The sequence below is a fragment of the Hyla sarda genome, chromosome 7 (genome assembly GCF_029499605.1).
Source record: "Hyla sarda isolate aHylSar1 chromosome 7, aHylSar1.hap1, whole genome shotgun sequence".
Taxonomy (NCBI): domain Eukaryota; kingdom Metazoa; phylum Chordata; class Amphibia; order Anura; family Hylidae; genus Hyla; species Hyla sarda.
In genome coordinates, this window is record NC_079195.1 from 118,447,416 (window position 1) to 118,468,072 (window position 20,657).

At 44.1% G+C, this 20,657-nt stretch overlaps 2 protein-coding genes across 2 annotated transcripts in view; one reads left to right on the forward strand and one right to left on the reverse strand.

Moving 5' to 3' along the window:
- The window catches only part of CUEDC2 (CUE domain containing 2), a 228,909-nt gene that overhangs the window by 134,521 nt on the left and 73,731 nt on the right, over positions 1-20,657 (forward strand). The window lies entirely within an intron of this gene.
- LOC130282369 (uncharacterized) lies at positions 1,627-6,430 on the reverse strand. Its single transcript, XM_056530555.1, has 2 exons — positions 4,897-6,430; positions 1,627-1,998 (listed from the first exon to the last, which is right to left on the reverse strand). The coding sequence occupies exons 1-2, from the start codon at positions 6,332-6,334 to the stop codon at positions 1,991-1,993; spliced, it is 1,446 nt and encodes a 481-aa protein (XP_056386530.1). The 5' UTR covers positions 6,335-6,430; the 3' UTR covers positions 1,627-1,990.

Here is a 20,657-nt window from a genome sequence, read left to right on the forward strand (position 1 = left end):
CTTTTGGCCTTAGTCATACAATTTGCACACAGGCAAAATAATCCTATATATATGGAGGATTAATCCCATCAACACACACAGAACACCTTTGTAACAGGGCCTGACACCCACCCCCACATATGGTACACATAATACCAAAAAAGGCATAAAAAAATACTATAAACACCTAGAAAATATACACGTATGAATGATTCACAATAATACAAAAATATATCTCTGTCAATAAAAATAAAATGGCTAACAAGGGCTATAAGTGAGTGTTTTTTTGTAAAAAAAATAAAATAATTCACGAGAGTTGTTTTTTTGTTAGATTTAATTACTTTAAAGGCTTAGTAGTGAAAACTGTCACATAAATGGGGGTCCATTACTAAGATGGGGCTTAGCATTAGCCCCAAAAACAGCTAGTGCATACCCCAAAAATTACCCAGGTACCCACCACCACAGGGGTACCGGGAGGTGCTTAAAAAAAGCTTCAAAAATGGTGCTTATGGTCCGAGGCAGTAACTGGCTAGCGATATGTAGGCTGGGGAGGGCCAAAAACAATGGGGCTTGCACAACCTGGTAATGTCACGCTGTTGCTGCTTGATTTGTACCTTGCTGCTATACAAAATAGGAGGAACCCCACAATTAGTTTTTTCTGATTTTTGAATCTTGCAAGGTGGAATTCATAGTCGACCACCATAAAAGAAAAATGTGAAATCCAAAAAGCTGAATTTCAAATGTAAAGGTTTTTAAAGGAGTTCCGCCGCAGTTGAAGACAACTTATGCGGATAGGGGATAACTGTCTGATCGCAGTGTTTCCGACCACTGGGGAGGAGACTGGAGCACACACAAAGCAGTTCCATACCTCTCCTGCTCTACTGCACGTAACCTGGGGCTGTGGCAGTGTGGAGCTGTTGGTATCCCTGGGAGTTACTGCGCATGTGAGCTCCCAAGATCCTGGCCATCCTTTGCAGGGCACTAAACTAGCGCAGCCATCACTGCTAGATCACAGTGCGGCCATAACCCTAGGTAATGATTGGGGAGGCAGCAAGAATATCCAGAGAATGTGGCAATTATAAAAAATGAAAGCTAAATAGTATATTTAATGTTTTACATTATGAGTGTAATCCACCTAGATTAATAAGAGCGGAATAACCCTTTAAGTACTTCCTATGCTCCTGGTACACAGGGACAACTCTACAAATCTTTCTGACAGTAAGGAGATGCAGACGATTGAGTACTAAGGATACCGAATAGTGCTGGTCTAAACATCTTACAAATGCTGAAGATGAGCCTTTGGAGACCTACTGAGATGGTATAGTAGATTGGGAAATAAATGCAAAAGAAGCAAAAATGGAAAGCAGAGAATCTAATAGGGTAATTTTGTTATGAAGACAAAATTTGACTTTACAGTGTAACGAAAGGGTTCTCACCTGGAGAGGTTGTGAGAGAGCTACAATTCCTATAATAGCAAATAGATCCCACGCACCCTTAAAATAGAGAGGTATCCATTATCTCAATATAAGCAGCAGTGAGTAGCCCAAATACACCTGTGGTTGAAGGTGTTAATTGAAGATTTTCCTATCCTTGGTGAAGGAAAATATAGATTTTATTAAAGACAAGACGCGAGTATCATGCTTTTAGATCTTCATTTACTGATCAGCAGCAAAAGCATATTATGAACAAAATACAAGAAAAAACTTAGTAGGCACAGGTATGGTGTAGCCAAACATGCTACAGGTATTAACCAATCAATGCACAGTAACAGATATAATAGTGACAGTTAATCTAATATCTTCTTTCTTCTTTTGAGCGAAGATGAACAGTCTATTCAAAGTTAGGATCGTGGTAAGACAGCTGGAACCTGAAGAGTATCTCCAATAAGTTCGGTATCCGCAGGAAGGTGTGAATTTAGAAGGTAATGTTTTCAAATGTAGATAAATATGATGCACATCCAGTAATTGAGGAACTTTTCATCAGGAATATGGAAATTCCGCTAAGTATCTTCTTAAGTGGCTGTGAATACAAAATGTTAAGAAGTGAAAGGGATGGGTTCATTGGGAGGGATGATACTCGCGTCTTGTCTTTAATAAAATCTATATTTTCCTTCACCAAGGATAGGAAAATCTTCAATTTTATGTAAATACAAGACGCTCCTATCATGCTAGTTTAAAGCTAAATATGTAAATCTTATATAACAATACATCTATTATAACAATGTCATAGAAACATGTGCATCTGGTCTGAAATAGAATGTTTTGAATGTAGAGTCAGAGGACCAATTAGCCGGTTTGATGATGTCAGAAAGGGAAGCACCTGATTGAAATAATTTAGTTGCTACGGCCCCTCTAGTAGAGTGGGCTCCAAAGGTAGAGGTATCGATGCCAGCCATAGTCATAGTCAATTTAACCCATCTGGCCAAAGTGGTGGAAGAGACCGGTTTATGGGGTTTACAGAAGGAAATAAGAAGTTGTGAAGATGGTGGGGATCGAAGAGATTCCGTTCTAGATTCATATGCCCGTAAGTAACGAACTACACATAGTTTGTGTTGATGAGGGAAAGAAGGATAGAAGACGGAATGTAAATTAGTTTTGGTGCGGCGATAGACCGTAAATACAACTCCCTCTGGAGAATATTGTCTTCTAGAAACATCAAGGGCTCTAACATCCGATATCCGTTTGATGGAAATAAGACATAAAAGAACTGTAAGTTTAAAAGAAAGTAGTTTAAGAGGTAATGAATCGTTGTCCTCCCAGGAAAGAAAAAGATTCAAGAGAATATTCACATCCCAAGTAGAGTTGTACTTAGGTAGAGGAGGGCGTCTAAAGCGTATACCTTTTAGAAGTTTACATACCAGAGGATGACGTCCAATGGGGATAGAGTCAATAAGAGTATGGTTAGCTGAAATGGCAGATCGGTAAAGATTGATAGTTCTATAGGCTTTACCAGCATCAAAGGAGTCTGAAAGAAAATTCAGGATGTCTGAAAGAGAGGTTTGCAAGGGATCCAAACCCCGTTGAGAGCACCAATGAATCCAAATTTTCCAGGCTGATCTGTAAGCAGATCTGGTTCCTGGAGCCCAAGCGTCTGAGAGTAATTCTCTAGTTGTGCTCGAAAGTGAAGATGATGTTCTGGTATGCCGGAAATGAGGCAAGCTAATAAGATTAGTTGATCTGATAATACTAGAGGATGAAAGTTGCCTAAGGGATCTTGAAGGATATTCGGAATGGATGGTAGGATTCGTGGATAATCTGTTAGAAGTTGAAGTAATTGGGGAAACCACGATTGGGTTGACCACCAAGGAACAATTAAAACCATAGTAGATTTCCGGATAGAAGTTTGAAGGAGGACTCGAGGGATTAGGTTGAAGGGAGGAAACGAGTAAAGAATTTCCTGTGGCCAATGTTGGAGGAATGCATCTATGCCTAGAGCTTCTGGATCTGGTCTCCAACTGAAAAACTGAGGGATTTGACAGTTCAGTCGAGAAGCGAACATGTCTAGATGACAAGGACCCCATAAATGGTTGATTTCCAGAAAAATGGAAGGGAGAAGTTTCCAATCGCTGGAGTCTGTTAGAAAACGAGAATTCCAATCTGCGATTGAGTTGGATATGCCAGGTAGGTATTCTGCTTTCAACGTAATATGTCTGTGTAGACAAAATTGGACTGCTGAGATATTGTCCATGCGAAGTAATACACAACAGTGAGAGGAATCCTTCACAAAGCTCTTTAGTGCGAAGGACCCAGCTAAAAGTTCTAAACAATTGATATGAAGCTGGGATTCGGAAGGAGACCATTTCCCTCCAGTAGAGAGGGAGCCGCAACGCGCTCCCCAACCCGAAAGACTTGCGTCTGATTCTATGACAATATCCGGATTTGGATTGAAGATTGTTCTTCCATTCCAGGTCTGGATGTGAGATCGCCACCAAAGAAGTTCTTCTTTGGCGTCTGAAGAGAGGCGAATCTCGTCTGAGTATCCCAGGCCTTCTCTCAAATGACAAATTTTCAGTCGTTGTAGGGCTCGATAATGGAGAGGGGCTGGAAATACAGCTTGAATGGAAACTGAAAGAAGACCCACTATCCGAGCTATGGTACGGAGAGAAATAAGATCTTTGTGAAGGATTTGGCGAATTTCTTTCCGAATAGTTTTGAGTTTCTTCTGAGGAAGACTCAGAGTGGATGATCGAGTATTGATCATGAAACCCAAGAACTCCAGTTCCTGGGAGGGTAGGAGAATGGATTTTTTGAAGTTGATTAGAAAACCCAGATTGGAAAGAAGGGATAGAGTCCAATCTCTGTGGGTTAGAAGAAGATTTTTGAATTGAGCCATGATGAGAATGTCGTCCAGATAAATAATGAGACGAACACCTCGGCTTCTGAGTAGAGCAATTATAGGCTTCAGAAGTTTTGTGAAGCACCATGGGGCTGATGAGAGTCCGAAGGGGAGGCATGTGAATTGCCATTTTTGAGTGTTCCAAAGAAATTGGAGGAAGATTTGAGAGGATGGGTGAATCGGGACTGTTAGATAAGCATCTTTTAGATCTATCTTGACTAACCAGTCGTCTTTTAGTAGAATATCTCTCAGAAGATGGATGCCTTCCATCTTGAAGTGTCTGTACACAACAAAGTTGTTGAGTAGTTTTAAGTTGATCACGGGTCTGTGACCTCCATCTTTCTTTTGTACTAGAAATAGATTGCTGAGAAAACCTGGGGAATTTAGGGGAACAGGTATAATTGCTTTCTTTGCAATGAGTTCCGTTACTTCTAGATTGATCAGATCTAGGTCTGTAGTTGAAAAATGGATTGGATGGGGGTAGAGAGTGTTGTACGGGAGGAGAGAGAAACTCTATTTGGAAACCTGATACTGTATCCAGGATCCAAGAGTCTGACGTAATTGTAGTCCAGGAAGACTTACCTGTAGTTGGTTTAGCACGCTGGAATCCACGTTGACCTCTTGGGCGCCAGGGTCTTGCCCGGTAGGGGAAGAACGGTGTGGGATTGGCTGGTTGGGTAGTATATGATGGCTGGTAAGGTTGGTACTGATGTTGAAAGGAGCCTCTTGACTGTTGTCTAGTGGGGAGATAGCGGCCGGAAGAGCGGCTCCTTCCTTTCCCGGCCCTACCAAAAACCCTATTGGAAAAAACTTTTTTCAACGATGTTTGAGCTTTGTTAATGGACGAAAAGAGTCCAACGTATTTGCCCATTTGATTAATAAAATCTTCCCCAAAGAGCATCCCCTCTGTGGGGTGAGTAGGTTCATTGGATGCTAAGTTCGTTAATTGGGGGTCGATTCTCATTAGAACAGAGCGTTTACGCTCAGTGGAAAGGGCTGCATTTGCGTTGCCCAAAAAACATACAGCACGTTGTGCCCAACCTTTTAGAACTTCCACTTCAACTGGTTTGTTGGAGATAGAAGATTCTTCTACCATGTCTAAAATCTTTGATAAGGGACCGAGAATATCCAGGAGTTTGTCCTGACAGGACTTAAAACTCCTATCTATACCTTTTTTAGGATTTTTCCCTGTTTTCATCAAAAATTTATTCAGAACTGGGTCCAGTTCTGGAGTTATTGAAGATAAATGGGGGAGTGTAGGGCGGGGACACTCTGCCTTCAGTTTACTGCGAGTGACCTTATCCATGCTCTTGTTAACTCTAATAGAGAGGAACTTAGCAACTATGGGGTTAGGTAGCCATTCCCCAGATCTGGGGTGTTGGATGAGGGCTGGGTCAAAGGAGGAAAGGTCTGATTCCTCCAAAGGGTCATCCCCCTGATAGTCAGGGTCATCATTTATTTCACCGCTTTCTTGTGACAGGTAGTCAAAAGAGTCAACAATTTCCTCAGCCTGAGAATCTGAAGAATCATCAGAATTTGGTTCTGTAAAAGAATTTGGTTTATTTCTTTTAGCGGTCTTATGAGCCCTACTTACAGATACTTCCTCTTGGGCAGAGGGTAACGTGTGCGGCTTTGAAGCGCATTTATCGTGACCTATGATAGGTCTGTCTTTTAATTTATCTTGGCGACCTCCTTTACATTGTTTTTTAGGAGGGGGAGCAGTGCCGTCATGTGTGTGTCGTTTTTTGGAAGTAGCCTTTTTGGGGACATTAAACCCTTTGGCTAAATCCGCCACTGAAGTTTCTGGTGTGAAATAAAGATCACCAGGTGTTTTGGGATTAGAGGTGGAGGGGTGGGCCAGTGCCAGAGAAATAGATTTCTGTATACTATCTTGCAAAACAGTAACTGCAGATAACATGGCACTCTGTACTGATCTGGCCACTGAATTATCCACCAGATTCTGGAGGTGGTCATTATTATTAGCCTCAATATTAGCTGATTGAGCTTCAGAGGTCTCCATGAGTAAATATTAATATTTTTATAAAACTCAGGACAGAAAATATTGGGAAAAAAGAACAGTATCTGTTTAAATGTTTAAACAGAATGATGTATTATTAATATATATATATATATATATATATATATATATATATATATGCTATGAGGCAATTCTAGGCAGAATAGGCAGAAATGATTTGCTTTTATAAAAGCAATTTGGTATTTCTGCCACAGTGTGTCAGTAGGTACTCAGTAATGCTGGGACCGAGTACAAATTAATTACAGAGTAGCTAATTAGTAAAGCCAATCACCGTGTGGTACTGGAGTAACAGGGAGGCAGTACTGCGTCTCTGAGGGAACCTGACGGAGTGACAGGATTCCCGCCCAACAGCAGGTGAGGACCACTCTGCTGAAGTATCGCGAGACTTCCGGGAGCTGAGAGAAAATGGCGGCGATGGCGCAGAAGAAAAGAAGATGGCGAAACGAAACGCAGGGGAAGAAGTATCGGAGAAGAAAGCCTGGATTGGGAACCGGAGGTATCGGTAAGGTAAGGTAAGTATACAGTGAGAGAAAATATTGAGTTTACGCTGATGAACTAGGAAGGAATATAATATATATGAAGTGGGAAGTACCGGGACCCCAGTATAATGACAATATACCGAATACTTGGAAATAAAGAGGTGGAGGAAATTATATCAATGTATTATAAAGAAAAAATAATAATGGAATAGCAGACCATATATATAAGGGGGTTAATTAAAGTAATATGTATGCAATACTAGAAACAAAATAAAATAAATAAATAAATGGGTTAATTAAATAAATAAATAAATGGTGATAATATATATATATATCAGTTAAAGAAATATGGATATTTAAGGAAAAAATACTGTAGAGACAATGACTTATCTGTTAACAGCTGCTGAGCAGCAAAAGAAGAAGGAAGATATTAGATTAACTGTCACTATTATATCTGTTACTGTGCATTGATTGGTTAATACCTGTAGCATGTTTGGCTACACCATACCTGTGCCTACTAAGTTTTTTCTTGTATTTTGTTCATAATATGCTTTTGCTGCTGATCAGTAAATGAAGATCTAAAAGCATGATAGGAGCGTCTTGTATTTACATAAAATCCAGGTTTATAGAGAAAATAATAAACAGATGTAGTTCGAAGTGAAAAAAAAAAAACCCTACGAAATGGGCGTGGTTTTTGTGAAAAGAGGCGAGTTCCCTACATTTCATCCAAAATCACTTGTCTTTTTTGAAAACCCCTCTAAAAATCATGTAAATTTTCTGGGAAGAAAACCCTACACTTTAACCCCTTAAGGACCAAGCCCATTTTCACCTTCAGGACCAGGCCAATTTTATTTTTGCATTTTCGTTTTTTCCTCCTCGCCTTTTAAAATCCATAAATCTTTTATATTTCCATCTACAGAGCCCTATAAGGGCTTGTTTTTTGCGTGACCAATTGTAATTTGTAATGAAACCTCTCATTTTACCATACAATGTACGGCGAACCCCCAAAAAATTTTTTTTAGGGAGGAAATTTCAATGAAAACAACAATTGTTTTGGAGGGTTTCATTTTCACACTGTACCATGTACGGTCAAAATGACATGTGTTCTTTATTCTGTGGGTCAATACGATTAAAATGATACCCATGGCAAGATAATTTTATATTTTTGTACCGCTTAAAAAAAAATCTTAAACTTTTTGTACAAAGTCAGTAATCTAAAATTGCCCTATTTTGACCACCTATAACTTTTTCATTTTTCTGTACATAGGACGGTATGAGGGCTAATTTTTTTTGCGCCGTCATCTGTACTTAAAAATAGTTTTGAATAAAATGTGGCAAAAAAAGCAGCATTTTTGGACTTTTTAAATTTTTTTATGTTTACGCCATTCACTGTACAGGATCATTAACATTATATTTTGATAGTTCGGACATTTACGCATGCAGCGATACCAAATATGTTTATTTTAAGTTTGGGAAAAACTGACAATTTTCATTTTTATTGAGGGAGGGGATTTTCACTTTTTTTTTTAACTCTTTTTATGTCCCCATAGGGGATTATCTATAGCAATCATTTGATTGCTAATACTGTTCAGTGCTATGTATAGGACATAGCACTGATCAGTATTATCGGCTATCTCCTGCTCCGGTCTGCTCGATCTCAGACCAGAGCAGGAGACACCGGAAGATGGACAGAGGCAGGTGAGGCGACCTCCATCCGCCATTACAGATGACCGGATCGCTCCGGCAGCGCTGCAGGCGATCTGATCATCTATTTTATCATGCGCATTGCTGCAGATGCCGTGATCTGTACAGATCACAGCATCTGAGGGGATAATGGCGGACATCCGCGTCATCGCGGATGTCGGCCATTACCGGCGGGTCCCCGGCTACTAGAACCTGCCGTGTATGAGGCGAGCACCGCTCCGATGCTTGCGGTCATACACAGGACGTAAATGTACGTCCTGGTGCGTGAAGTACATCCAAACAAGGACGTACATTTACGTCTGTGGTCGTTAAGGGGTTAAAGCATGTATAAAGTTTCCAAAAGCAGAGTAAATAAGAAAATACCGTGGACAAAAAAGGTCGGAACAGCAAAAAACACAACAAAACCTACACTCCATTCTTAGCAAATCAAGGCCATAGTCTTCTTCCTAAGATATAAGGACATCAGAGATGAGATGTAAAGGAGGAAGAACACTATGTCTCACAAAACGCAGTTAAATCAACAGGCGAGAAAAAGTCTTCTTCCTCAGAGGTAGATGATGAAGAATGAACTTCATCCACTGTTTCATAACCTATGTTACATCTGGATCTTTTCCATTGATCCTGGACAGTGCTGTAAGTGGGCTGGTACGCGGTGGTACTCAATACCACCACTTCCAAAAATGGCCCTTGAGAGTACCAGCACCTCTCCGTGCGCCCAGAACGTGGTTTTATCGTACCGGAACGCAGAAACACTCCCCTCTCTCCGCTGCCGCCTTCACTTCTCGCCAAGTTTCCCTCTCTGGTGCCCGGCAGATGGTGCGTGCCGGTACTGGTGGGAGGCGGATTTTTCAAACCCATGCAAAAGTCGGCCCGAGGTTGCACGTCTGCAGGAGAGAATTAAGCCACGCCCCTTATCTCCCCCTCCCGTGGGATGGAGGATGCAGCTCTGCATTAGACAAGAAGACACAGCAGGGGGAGAGAGAGGACGTACACAGCTCCCTCCCCTCCCTCTGCTCTGTCTCCACAGGACCTAACTTGCCATGGGGACCTATCATTTGCACGGGGAAAACACAGAGCAGGGGGAGGGGAGAGAGGACATACGTGCACAGCTCCTCACCTCCATAATGACTGCTATATGTGAAGGAGGACATACTGCACTACATGGGCTGGGGATAAGGGGGGGACATACTGCACTGCATGGGCTGGGGATAAGGGGGCTGGGGATGATTTCTGTGTGTGAAGGGGACATACTGCATGACTGGGGATGTATAGACTGCAGGGGAATAAGTATCATACTGGGGATGATTTCTTTGAGTGAGGGGGGACTCCTGAATGACACATGCTGGGAGTTGTAGTCCCTGTTATGTGTGTGTATGCCAGTGTTTCCCAACCAGGGAATGCTGGTAGTAGTAGTTTTACAACATCTGTAGGCACCCTGGTTGGGAAACACTGGTGTATGAACTACAAATCCCAGGTGACTACTGAGATACAATATAGGTGTTGGTGAACTACAACCCCCAGGAGACTACAGAGATACAATAGAGGTGTTGGTGAACTACAACCCCCAGGAGACTACTGAGATACAATAGAGGTGTTGGTGAACTTCAACCCTCAGGAGACTACTGAGATACAATAGAGGTGTTGGTGAACTACAACCCCCAGGAGACTACTGAGATACAATAGAAGTCACCCTCACAGTCCAATGTCTATATATACAGGTCACCCTCACAGTCCGATGTCTATATATACAGGTCACCCCCACAGTCCAATGTCTATATATACAGGTCACCCTCACAGTACAATGTCTATATATACAGGTCACCCTCACAGTCCGATGTCTATAAATACAAGTCACCTCACAGTCCAATGTCTATATATACAAGTCACCTCACAGTACAATGTCTATATATACAGGTCACCTCACAGTACAATGACTATATATACAGGTCACCTCACAGTACAATGACTATATAGACAGGTCACCTCACAGTACAATGTATATATAGACAGGTCACCCCCACAGTACAATGTCTGTGTAGACAGGTCACCCCCACAGTACAATGTCTATATAGACAGGTCACCCCCACGATCCAATGTCTATATATACAGGTCACCCTCAGGGTACAATTTCTATATATACAGGTCACCCCCCACAGTACTATGTGTATATAGACAGATCACCCCACAGTACAATGTCTATATAGACAGGTCACCCCCACAGTACAATGTCTATATAGACAGGTCACCTCACAGTACAATCTCTATATAGACAGGTCACCCCCACGGTACAATGTCTATATATACAGGTCACCCTCACGGTACAATGTCTATACATACAGGTCACCTCACAGTACAATATCTATATATACAGGTCACCTCACAGTACAATGTCTACATATACAGGTCACCTCACAGTACAATGTCTATATATACAGGTCACCTCACAGTACAATCTCTATATAGACAGGTCACCCCCACGGTACAATGTCTATATATACAGGTCACCCTCACGGTACAATGTCTATACATACAGGTCACCTCACAGTACAATATCTATATATACAGGTCACCTCACAGTACAATGTCTACATATACAGGTCACCTCACAGTACAATGTCTATATATACAGGTCACCCCCACAGTACAATGTCTATATATACAGGTCACCCTCACGGTACAATTTCTATATATACAGGTCACCCCCCACAGTACTATGTCTATATAGACAGATCACCCCCACAGTACAATGTCTATATAGACAGGTCACCCCCACAGTACAATGTCTATATAGACAGGTCACCCCCACGGTACAATGTCTATATATACAGGTCACCCTCACGGTACAATGTCTATATATACAGGTCACCCCCACGGTACAATGTCTTTTTATACAGGTCACCCTCACGGTACAATGTCTATATATACAGGTCACCTCACAGTACAATGTCTATATATACAGGTCACCTCACAGTACAATGTCTACATATACAGGTCACCTCACAGTACAATGTCTATATATACAGGTCACCCCCACGGTACAATGTCAATATATACAGGTCACCCTCACAGTACAATGTCTATATATACAAGTCACCTCACAGTACAATATCTTTATAGACAGGTCACCCCCACAGTACAATGTCTAAATAGACAGCTCACCCCCACAGTACAATATCTATATAGACAGCTCACCCCCACAGTACAATGTCTATATAGACAGGTCAACCCCACGGTACAATGTCTATATATACAGGTTACCCTCATGGTACAATGTCTACATATGCAGGTCACCCCCACAGTACAATGTCTATATAGACAGGTCACCCCCACAGTACAATATCTATATAGACAGGTCACCCCCACAGTACAATGTCTATATATACAGGTCACCCTCAGGGTACAATGTCTACATATACAGGTCACCTCACAGTACAATGTCTATATAGACAGGTCACCCTCACGGTACAATGTCTACATATACAGGTCACCTCACAGTACAATGTCTATATATACAGCCCTATTTCTAACTCAAGTAAATCCACAAACTAATAAAAAGGATCTATTAATTTGGGGACAGCGCAGCTGATAATTCAATGGGCGGGGGAGGGGGGGGGGGGGAGTACCAGCACCTAATAGAGTACCGACACCTCTTTTGGCCCACTTAAAGCACTGATCCTGGACAAAATCTTTCACTCATGCCATGTATACTAAATGTGTGGTTGTTTTGACAAAAAAAAAATATAAAAAAACTTCACTCAGTACTTGATCTGTTTTCTACTGATGGTGTTTCTACTGATGGTGTTTATATTATAAGATTTTAAATAAATGGCTATAATTGAATATATTTGCTTTTCCTCCCAATAGTCATCACATTTGCACTTTTGTAATAAAGGCAATAACATTTTTTTAAACTTCAGTCAGTTCTTCCATTTACTTGTGAAGTCCTCTTGAAAAGTAGAATTAGGCTTAGCCTTGGATTTATTTACACAAGAATACCTCTTATTAATTACACACTACACCCTAGTTCACAGGCTATGATCATAACATGTTATATCATCTGTATAATCGAATTTGTAAGTTCCAATACCAATAAAAATGTATCCTTGTCTCTTGTGTTGTTAGACAAACCTCTATATGGTTTCTCTATCTTCCAGCACAAACTAATTCATTACTGAGCGGGATAACTGACCTTCTTGTGTGAGGTTCTTTAATTAAGTTACAACAGGGAGCTCTAGATCTTTCTGCCATTTATTCTATAATATACAGAGTAAAATTCACATACTCTCCATTCCTTATATCTCATTTCCATTTCAAAGTTCTCAGTTTCAAATGTTGCCCAGAGCAAAATCACATCTCCAATAAGAACCGGCCAGCTTCATTACAGTTTAACATAAAAAGATCAGTTGGTATTGATCCATAATTTGGACAAGTGCCATGATATTGACAGGAAGACAAAATAAGTTAGAATGACCATGTTTCAAAAAAACTGCCTACACACTCAATCACTGGAACAGAAATTGTAACAGGGTATAAAATAACACACACCCCATGCTTCTTATTTCCCCGGTAGATCAATGCTAATACAAGGAGGGTCTAGGAAGATGGATGCGAACGACATAAGCCGGGCATGCAGGCTGGATTCCTTTAGTAGATAAAACATTTCACCACTGGGACTTTGGTGTAAGTGGAATGAGATGTCATGTATGAAATATTTTACCTGGGTAAATCAGTAACCCTTTGACAGCTTCACCCACTCAATCAAACACATGAGAAGCAAGATACAATGCATATGAATTGGAAGCTAAGTGATGGTGTTTGACCCTCAACGACTGCACAGAAAAAAATCCAGCACACCAGTTCTGGCTTCACTTAAGATCTGTTCTCATCACGGTTTTGCTATATTTTTGTATAATGTATTTATTTTATTTTTTTATTAAAAAGGAGTTATGAAAATATATCTTAAGTTTAAATGGAATTCCTGTTTAGGATTTATCTGAAAAGGAAATAAAAAAAATTCAAGCCACCCTTAACATTTAGGGTTTTAGTACCCCTGAAAAAAAAAGCTCAAATCTTATACTCTCAGCAGAGAGTATATATCCTGGCCCTTCAGGAAACTCATTTTAAGAAGGGAGACATACCCAGATTGAACAATAGATATTCAATTCAGAAATCAAGCAGAGCACCTGGCACTGCCTCGGGATCCACGGCTATGCGTCTGCTAGTGTCAGGAGGTAGAGCGTTCGTTAATGACAGCTGATCTTCGGCGGTGCTCACGCTGGGTGTAGATAGTGTAGAAACCAAAATCCAAAGTTGAAAAAGAAGACGCGGATCACTCACCGGTATGATGCTGTGAACCTTATTCAAGTCTGCATGCAGTGGTTACATACGGGTCGATGTCTGTGACAGGGCAGGAGGTCTGACAGAGCCCTGTCCGAAGCGACGGCGCCGTTTCACGCCCACTGGGCGTTTCTTCAGGCCCGGAATTGACATCATGTCAATTCCGGGCCTGAAGAAATGCCCAGTGGGCGTGAAACGGCGCCGTCGCTTCGGACAGGGCTCTGTCCGACCTCCTGCCCTGCCACAGACATTGACCCGTATGTAACCCCTGCATGCAGACTTGAATAAGGTTCACAGCATCATACCGGTGAGTGATCCGCGTCTTCTTTTTCTACTTTGGATTTTGAACAATAGATATTGTTGGCTTCATAGTGTAAACTCAGAGACACGTACGAAGGGGGTTTCTATAGCCTTCCACAAATTGCTCCCAGTTACGGCAACTTCCTCTATCCTGGAAATGCCCGTTATGTGTTCGCTAACTGTGAGCTTTCAGGCCAGGTGCTCACAGTGGCTGCTATATACGCTCCCAATCACAACCAGATAACTTTCCTTCTGATAACACTTAAGGCCCTGGCAGACTTTGCAACCGGTCCCATTTTGCTTTGCAGAGATTTTAACCTGCCGCTTTTCCATGGAGTGGATAGACCCTCAGGACACTCCTACCTCTCCCACCACACACTGCGCGTTCTCAGAAGGAAACTACACTCTCTCCACCTTAGTGACATTTGGAGATCCCTTCACCCAAAGGATAGGGACTACTCTTTCTATTCCCAACCAAGGCAGATATATAGCCAGATAGACTATGTCTTTTACTCTCATTATCTTTTACCCTCTGTTAGAGATTCCTGCATAGATGTCATGACACTTTCCGTTCATGCTGTTGTCCGCTGTTCTTTTTCGCTTCCCTCCTTTGCCAAGCCCCCTTCCTGATGGTGATTGAATGAATCCCTCCTTCTGGACGCCTTGTGCTTACAGGAGCTTAAGGATTCCATCAGCCACTTCAAACTGGATCATGCCTGAGATGCAACTCTGAAATGTGTTCTTAGAGGCATCCTGATGAGCCATGGGGCACGGCTAAAGAGAGAGGCATCAGCTAAAATGCTCTCACTGCTACAACAACTGCACACTCTTGAGACATTGCACAAACGCTCACAGAAGGACATGAATTGATACGTGTCCGCACTGAACTCCTCTTGCTACTGTACTCCAAATACAGATATTATAATCAAGTCACTGGACGGCTATTTTATGAATGGGGAAACCAGTCGGGTAGATTGCTTGCCCGCGCTTTAAGAGACAAGGGATTGTCCCTTTTTGTTTCCGCCATAAAACCTCCCCAAGGCCCACCTTCTTGCCTCACCCCAGATATTCTTGAAACATTTCAACGATACTATACCTCCTTATACGGGTTACCGAAACCCCAAAGTTTAACCTCACCAGCCCCAGATGCCCGTCTCTGGCTCAATACATAGCGGACACGGCCCTCCCCCAACTATCGGATTCAACGATTCAAGCAAAGGAGAGACCCCTCTCCTCTGAGGAATTGGAAGCAGTGATCTCCTCCATGCCCGCTGGCAAGAGTCTGGGCCCTGGTTGCTATACCGCTAAGTTCTATAAATCCCTCTGCTCAGAATGCTCTGTCTGCTCCGTTGCTTGATGCGTTAAATACTATATCAGATTCTTCCCCTCCTCACCTCTCCTTCCTTAAAGCTTACGTGACCGTAATTCCAAAGGTAAAAAGTAAAAAGCGATCAAAAAAGTCTGTCCCAAAGTATTAAGATTACATGTTAGTTTAACTGCACAGTAAATGGCATTAAAAAAAAAAAATAGCTATTTTTCAATTTCATCCCCGTGGGATCTCTAGAATGGGACCCTGGCTCTCTCGGAGGAGAAAAGACCCGAGAACAGCCCTCCGGCACCATTGGTGCTCTCATAGAAATGAACGTAGTGTGTGCCGTCTACTGTGAGATGATATGCATTCCTAACTGAGACAGCCGGGGTCCCGTCACAGAGATCACGGGGGTCCCAGCGGTTAAACCTCCCATGATCAGCCACTTATCCCCTATCCTGTAGGTATGGGATAAGTTAATTGTGGCTGGAATACTCCTTCAGGGGGTTAAGAATAGTTGCATGTGTTACGCCGAGCGCTCCGGGTCCCCGCTCCTCCCCGGAGCGCTCGCAGCGTTCATTCATTCACAGCGCCCCGGTCAGACCTGCTGACCGGGTGCGCTGCGATATTACTCCCAGCCGGGATGCGATTCGCGATGCGGGACGCGCCCGCTCGCGATGCGCATCTCGGCTCCCGTACCTGACCCGTTCCCCGTCTGTGTTGTCCCGGCGCGCGCGGCCCCGCTCCTTAGGGCGCGCGCGCGCCGGGTCTCTGCCATTTAAAGGGCCGCTGCGCCACTGATTGGCGCAGCAGGCCTAATCAGTATTCTCACCTGTGCACTCCCTATTTATACCTCACTTCCCCTGCACTCCCTCGCCGGATCTTGTTGCCATTGTGCCAGTGAAAGCGGTTCCCTGTGTGTTCCTAGCCTGTGTTCCAGACCTCCTGCCGTTGCCCCTGACTACGATCCTTGCTGCCTGCCCTGACCTTCTGCTACGTCCGACCTTGCTCTTGTCTACTCCCTTGTACCGCGCCTATCTTCAGCAGTCAGAGAGGTTGAGCCGTTGCTGGTGGATACGACCTGGTTGCTACCGCCGCTGCAAGACCATCCCGCTTTGCGGCAGGCTCTGGTGAATACCAGTAGCAACTTAGAACCGGTCCACCAGCACGGTCCACGCCAATCCCTCTCTGGCACAGAGGATCCACCTCCAGCCAGCCGAATCGTGACAGTAGATCCGGCCATGGATCCCGCTGAAGTCCCACTGCCAGTTGTCGCCGACCTCACCACGGTGGTCGCCCAGCAGTCGCAACAGATAGCGCAACAAGGCCACCAGCTGTCTCAACTGACCGTGATGCTACAGCAGCTATTACCGCAACTCCAGCAACAATCTCCTTCGCCAGCTCCTGCACCTCCTCTGCAGCGAGTGGCCGCTTCCGGCCTACGTTTATCCTTGCCGGATAAATTTGATGGGGACTCTAAGTTTTGCCGTGGCTTTCTTTCACAATGTTCCCTGCACTTGGAGATGATGTCGGACCAGTTTCCTACTGAAAGGTCTAAGGTGGCTTTCGTAGTCAGCCTTCTGTCTGGGAAAGCTCTGTCATGGGCCACACCGCTCTGGGACCGCAATGACCCTGTCACTGCCTCTGTACACTCTTTCTTCACGGTGATTCGAAGTGTCTTTGAGGAACCTGCCCGAGCCTCTTCTGCTGAGACTGCCCTGTTGAACCTGGTCCAGGGTAATTCTTCTGTTGGCGAGTACGCCATCCAATTCCGTACTCTTGCCTCCGAATTATCCTGGAATAATGAGGCCCTCTGCGCGACCTTTAAAAAAGGCCTATCCAGCAACATTAAAGATGTGCTGGCCGCACGAGAAATTCCTGCTAACCTGCATGAACTTATTCATCTGGCCACCCGCATTGACATGCGTTTTTCCGAAAGGCGTCAGGAGCTCCGCCAGGATATGGACTTTGTTCGCACGAGGCGGTTTCTCTCCCCGGCTCCTCTCTCCTCTGGTCCTCTGCAATCCGTTCCTGTGCCTCCCGCCGTGGAGGCTATGTAAGTTGACCGGTCTCGCTTGACACCTCAAGAGAGGACACGACGCCGCATGGAGAATCTGTGCCTGTACTGCGCCAGTACCGAACACTTCTTGAAGGATTGTCCTATCCGTCCTCCCCGCCTGGAAAGACGTACGCTGACTCCGCACAAGGGTGAGACAGTTTTTGATGTCAACTCTGCTTCTCCACGCCTTACTGTGCCTGTGCGGATATCTTCCTCTACCCTCTCCTTCTCTGCTATGGCCTTCCTGGATTCCGGATCTGCAGGAAATTTTATTTTGGCCTCTCTCATAAACAGGTTCAACATCCCAGTGACCAGTCTCGCCAGACCCCTCTACATCAATTCTGTTAACAATGAAAGATTGGACTGTACCGTGCGCTACCGCACGGAACCTCTCCTAATGTGCATCGGACCTCATCACGAAAAAATTGAATTTTTGGTCCTCTCCAACTGCACTTCTGAAATTCTTCTTGGATTACCGTGGCTTCAACGCCATTCCCCAACCCTTGATTGGTCCACAGGAGAAATCAAGAACTGGGGTACTTCTTGTCTCAAGGACTGTCTTAAACCGGTCCCCAGTACTCCCTGCCGTGACCCTGTGGTTCCCCCTGTAACCGGTCTTCCTAAGGCTTATATGGACTATGCTGACGTCTTTTGCAAGAAGCAAGCGGAGACTTTACCCCCTCACAGGCCTTATGACTGTCCTATTGACCTCCTCCCGGGTACTACTCCACCCCGGGGCAGAATCTATCCTCTGTCTGCTCCAGAGACTCTTGCCATGTCGGAGTACATCCAGGAAAATTTAAAAAAGGGGTTTATCCGCAAATCCTCCTCTCCTGCCGGAGCTGGATTTTTCTTTGTGTCCAAAAAAGATGGCTCCCTACGCCCTTGCATTGACTACCGCGGACTTAATAAAATCACGGTAAAAAAACACTACCCCTTACCTCTTATCTCGGAACTCTTTGATCGCCTACAAGGCGCCCACATCTTTACCAAACTGGACTTAAGGGGGGCTTATAATCTCATCCGCATCAGGGAGGGGGACGAATGGAAGACTGCATTTAACACCAGAGATGGACACTTTGAGTATCTGGTCATGCCCTTTGGCCTGTGCAACGCCCCTGCCGTCTTCCAAGACTTTGTTAATGAAATTTTTCGTGATCTCTTATATTCCTGTGTTGTGGTTTATCTAGACGATATTCTGATTTTTTCTGCCAATTTAGAAGAACACCGCCAGCATGTCCGCATGGTTCTTCAGAGACTTCGGGACAATCAACTTTATGCCAAAATGGAGAAATGTCTCTTTGAATGTCAATCTCTTCCTTTCCTAGGATACTTGGTCTCTGGCCAGGGACTACAAATGGACCCAGATAAACTCTCTGCCGTCTTAGATTGGCCACGCCCCTCCGGACTCCGTGCTATCCAACGTTTTTTGGGGTTTGCCAATTATTACAGACAATTTATTCCACACTTTTCCACTATTGTGGCTCCTATCGTGGCTTTAACCAAGAAAAATGCCAATCCCAAGTCCTGGTCTCCACAAGCGGGAGACACATTTAAACATCTCAAGTCTGCCTTTTCTTCTGCTCCCGTGCTCTCCAGACCTGACCCATCTAAACCCTTCCTATTGGAGGTAGATGCCTCCTCAGTGGGAGCTGGAGCTGTCCTTCTACAAAAAAATTCTTCCGGGCATGCTGTGACTTGTGTTTTTTTTTCTAGGACCTTCTCCCCGGCGGAGAGAAACTACTCCATCGGGGATCGAGAACTACTGGCCATTAAATTGGCGCTTGGGGAATGGAGGCATCTGCTGGAGGGATCAAAATTTCCAGTTATCATATACACTGATCACAAGAATCTCTCCTATCTCCAGTCTGCCCAACGACTGAACCCTCGCCAGGCCAGGTGGTCGTTGTTCTTTGCCCGTTTTAACTTTGAAATTCATTTTCGCCCTGCTGACAAGAACATTAGGGCCGATGCCCTCTCTCGTTCTTCTGATGCCTCTGAAGTAGAGGTCTCTCCGCAACACATCATTCCTCCGGACTGTCTGATCTCCACTTCTCCAGCCTCCATCAGGCAAACGCCTCCAGGGAAGACCTTCGTTTCTCCACGCCAGCGTCTCGGGATTCTCAAATGGGGACACTCCTCCCACCTCGCAGGCCATGCGGGCATCAAAAAATCCTTGCAACTCATCTCTCGTTTTTATTGGTGGCCGACTCTGGAAACGGATGTTGTTGATTTTGTGCGGGCCTGTACTGTCTGTGCCCGGGATAAGACTCCTCGCCAGAAGCTTGCTGGTCTCCTTCATCCTCTGCCTGTCCCCGAACAGCCTTGGTCACTGATTGGTATGGACTTTATCACAGACTTACCCCCATCCCGTGGCAACACAGTTGTTTGGGTGGTCGTTGATCGATTTTCCAAGATGGCACATTTTATTCCTCTTCCTGGTCTTCCTTCAGCGCCTCAGTTGGCAAAAAATTTTTTGTACACATTTTTCTTCTTCACGGTTTGCCCACGCAGATCGTCTCAGATAGAGGCGTCCAATTCGTGTCTAAATTCTGGAGAGCCCTCTGTAAACAGCTCAGGATTAAACTAAACTTCTCTTCTTATTATCATCCCCAATCCAATGGGCAAGTAGAAAGAATTAATCAGGTCCTGGGTGATTATTTACGGCATTTTGTTTCCTCCCGCCAGGATGACTGGGCAGATCTTCTACCATGGGCCGAATTCTCATACAACTTCAGAATCTCCGAATCTTCTGCTAAGTCCCCATTTTTCGTGGTGTACGGCCGTCACCCTCTTCCCCCCCTCCCTACCCCCTTGCCCTCTGGTTTGCCCGCTGTGGATGAAGTGACTCGTGATCTTTCCACCATATGGAAAGAGACCCAAAATTCTCTTTTACAGGCTTCATCCCGGATGAAAAGATTTGCCGATAAGAAAAGAAGAACTCCCCCCATTTTTGCTCCCGGAGACAAGGTATGGCTCTCCGCTAAATATGTCCGCTTTCGTGTCCCCAGTTACAAACTGGGACCACGCTATCTTGGTCCTTTCAAAGTCTTGTGCCAGATTAACCCTGTCTCTTACAAACTCCTTCTTCCTCCTTCTCTTCGTATCCCCAATGCC

Coding starts and splice junctions, on each gene's coding strand:
- LOC130282369 (XM_056530555.1), bottom strand. CDS start 6,334: ATGGAGACCTCTGAAGCTCAATCAGCTAATATTGAGGCTAATAATAAT.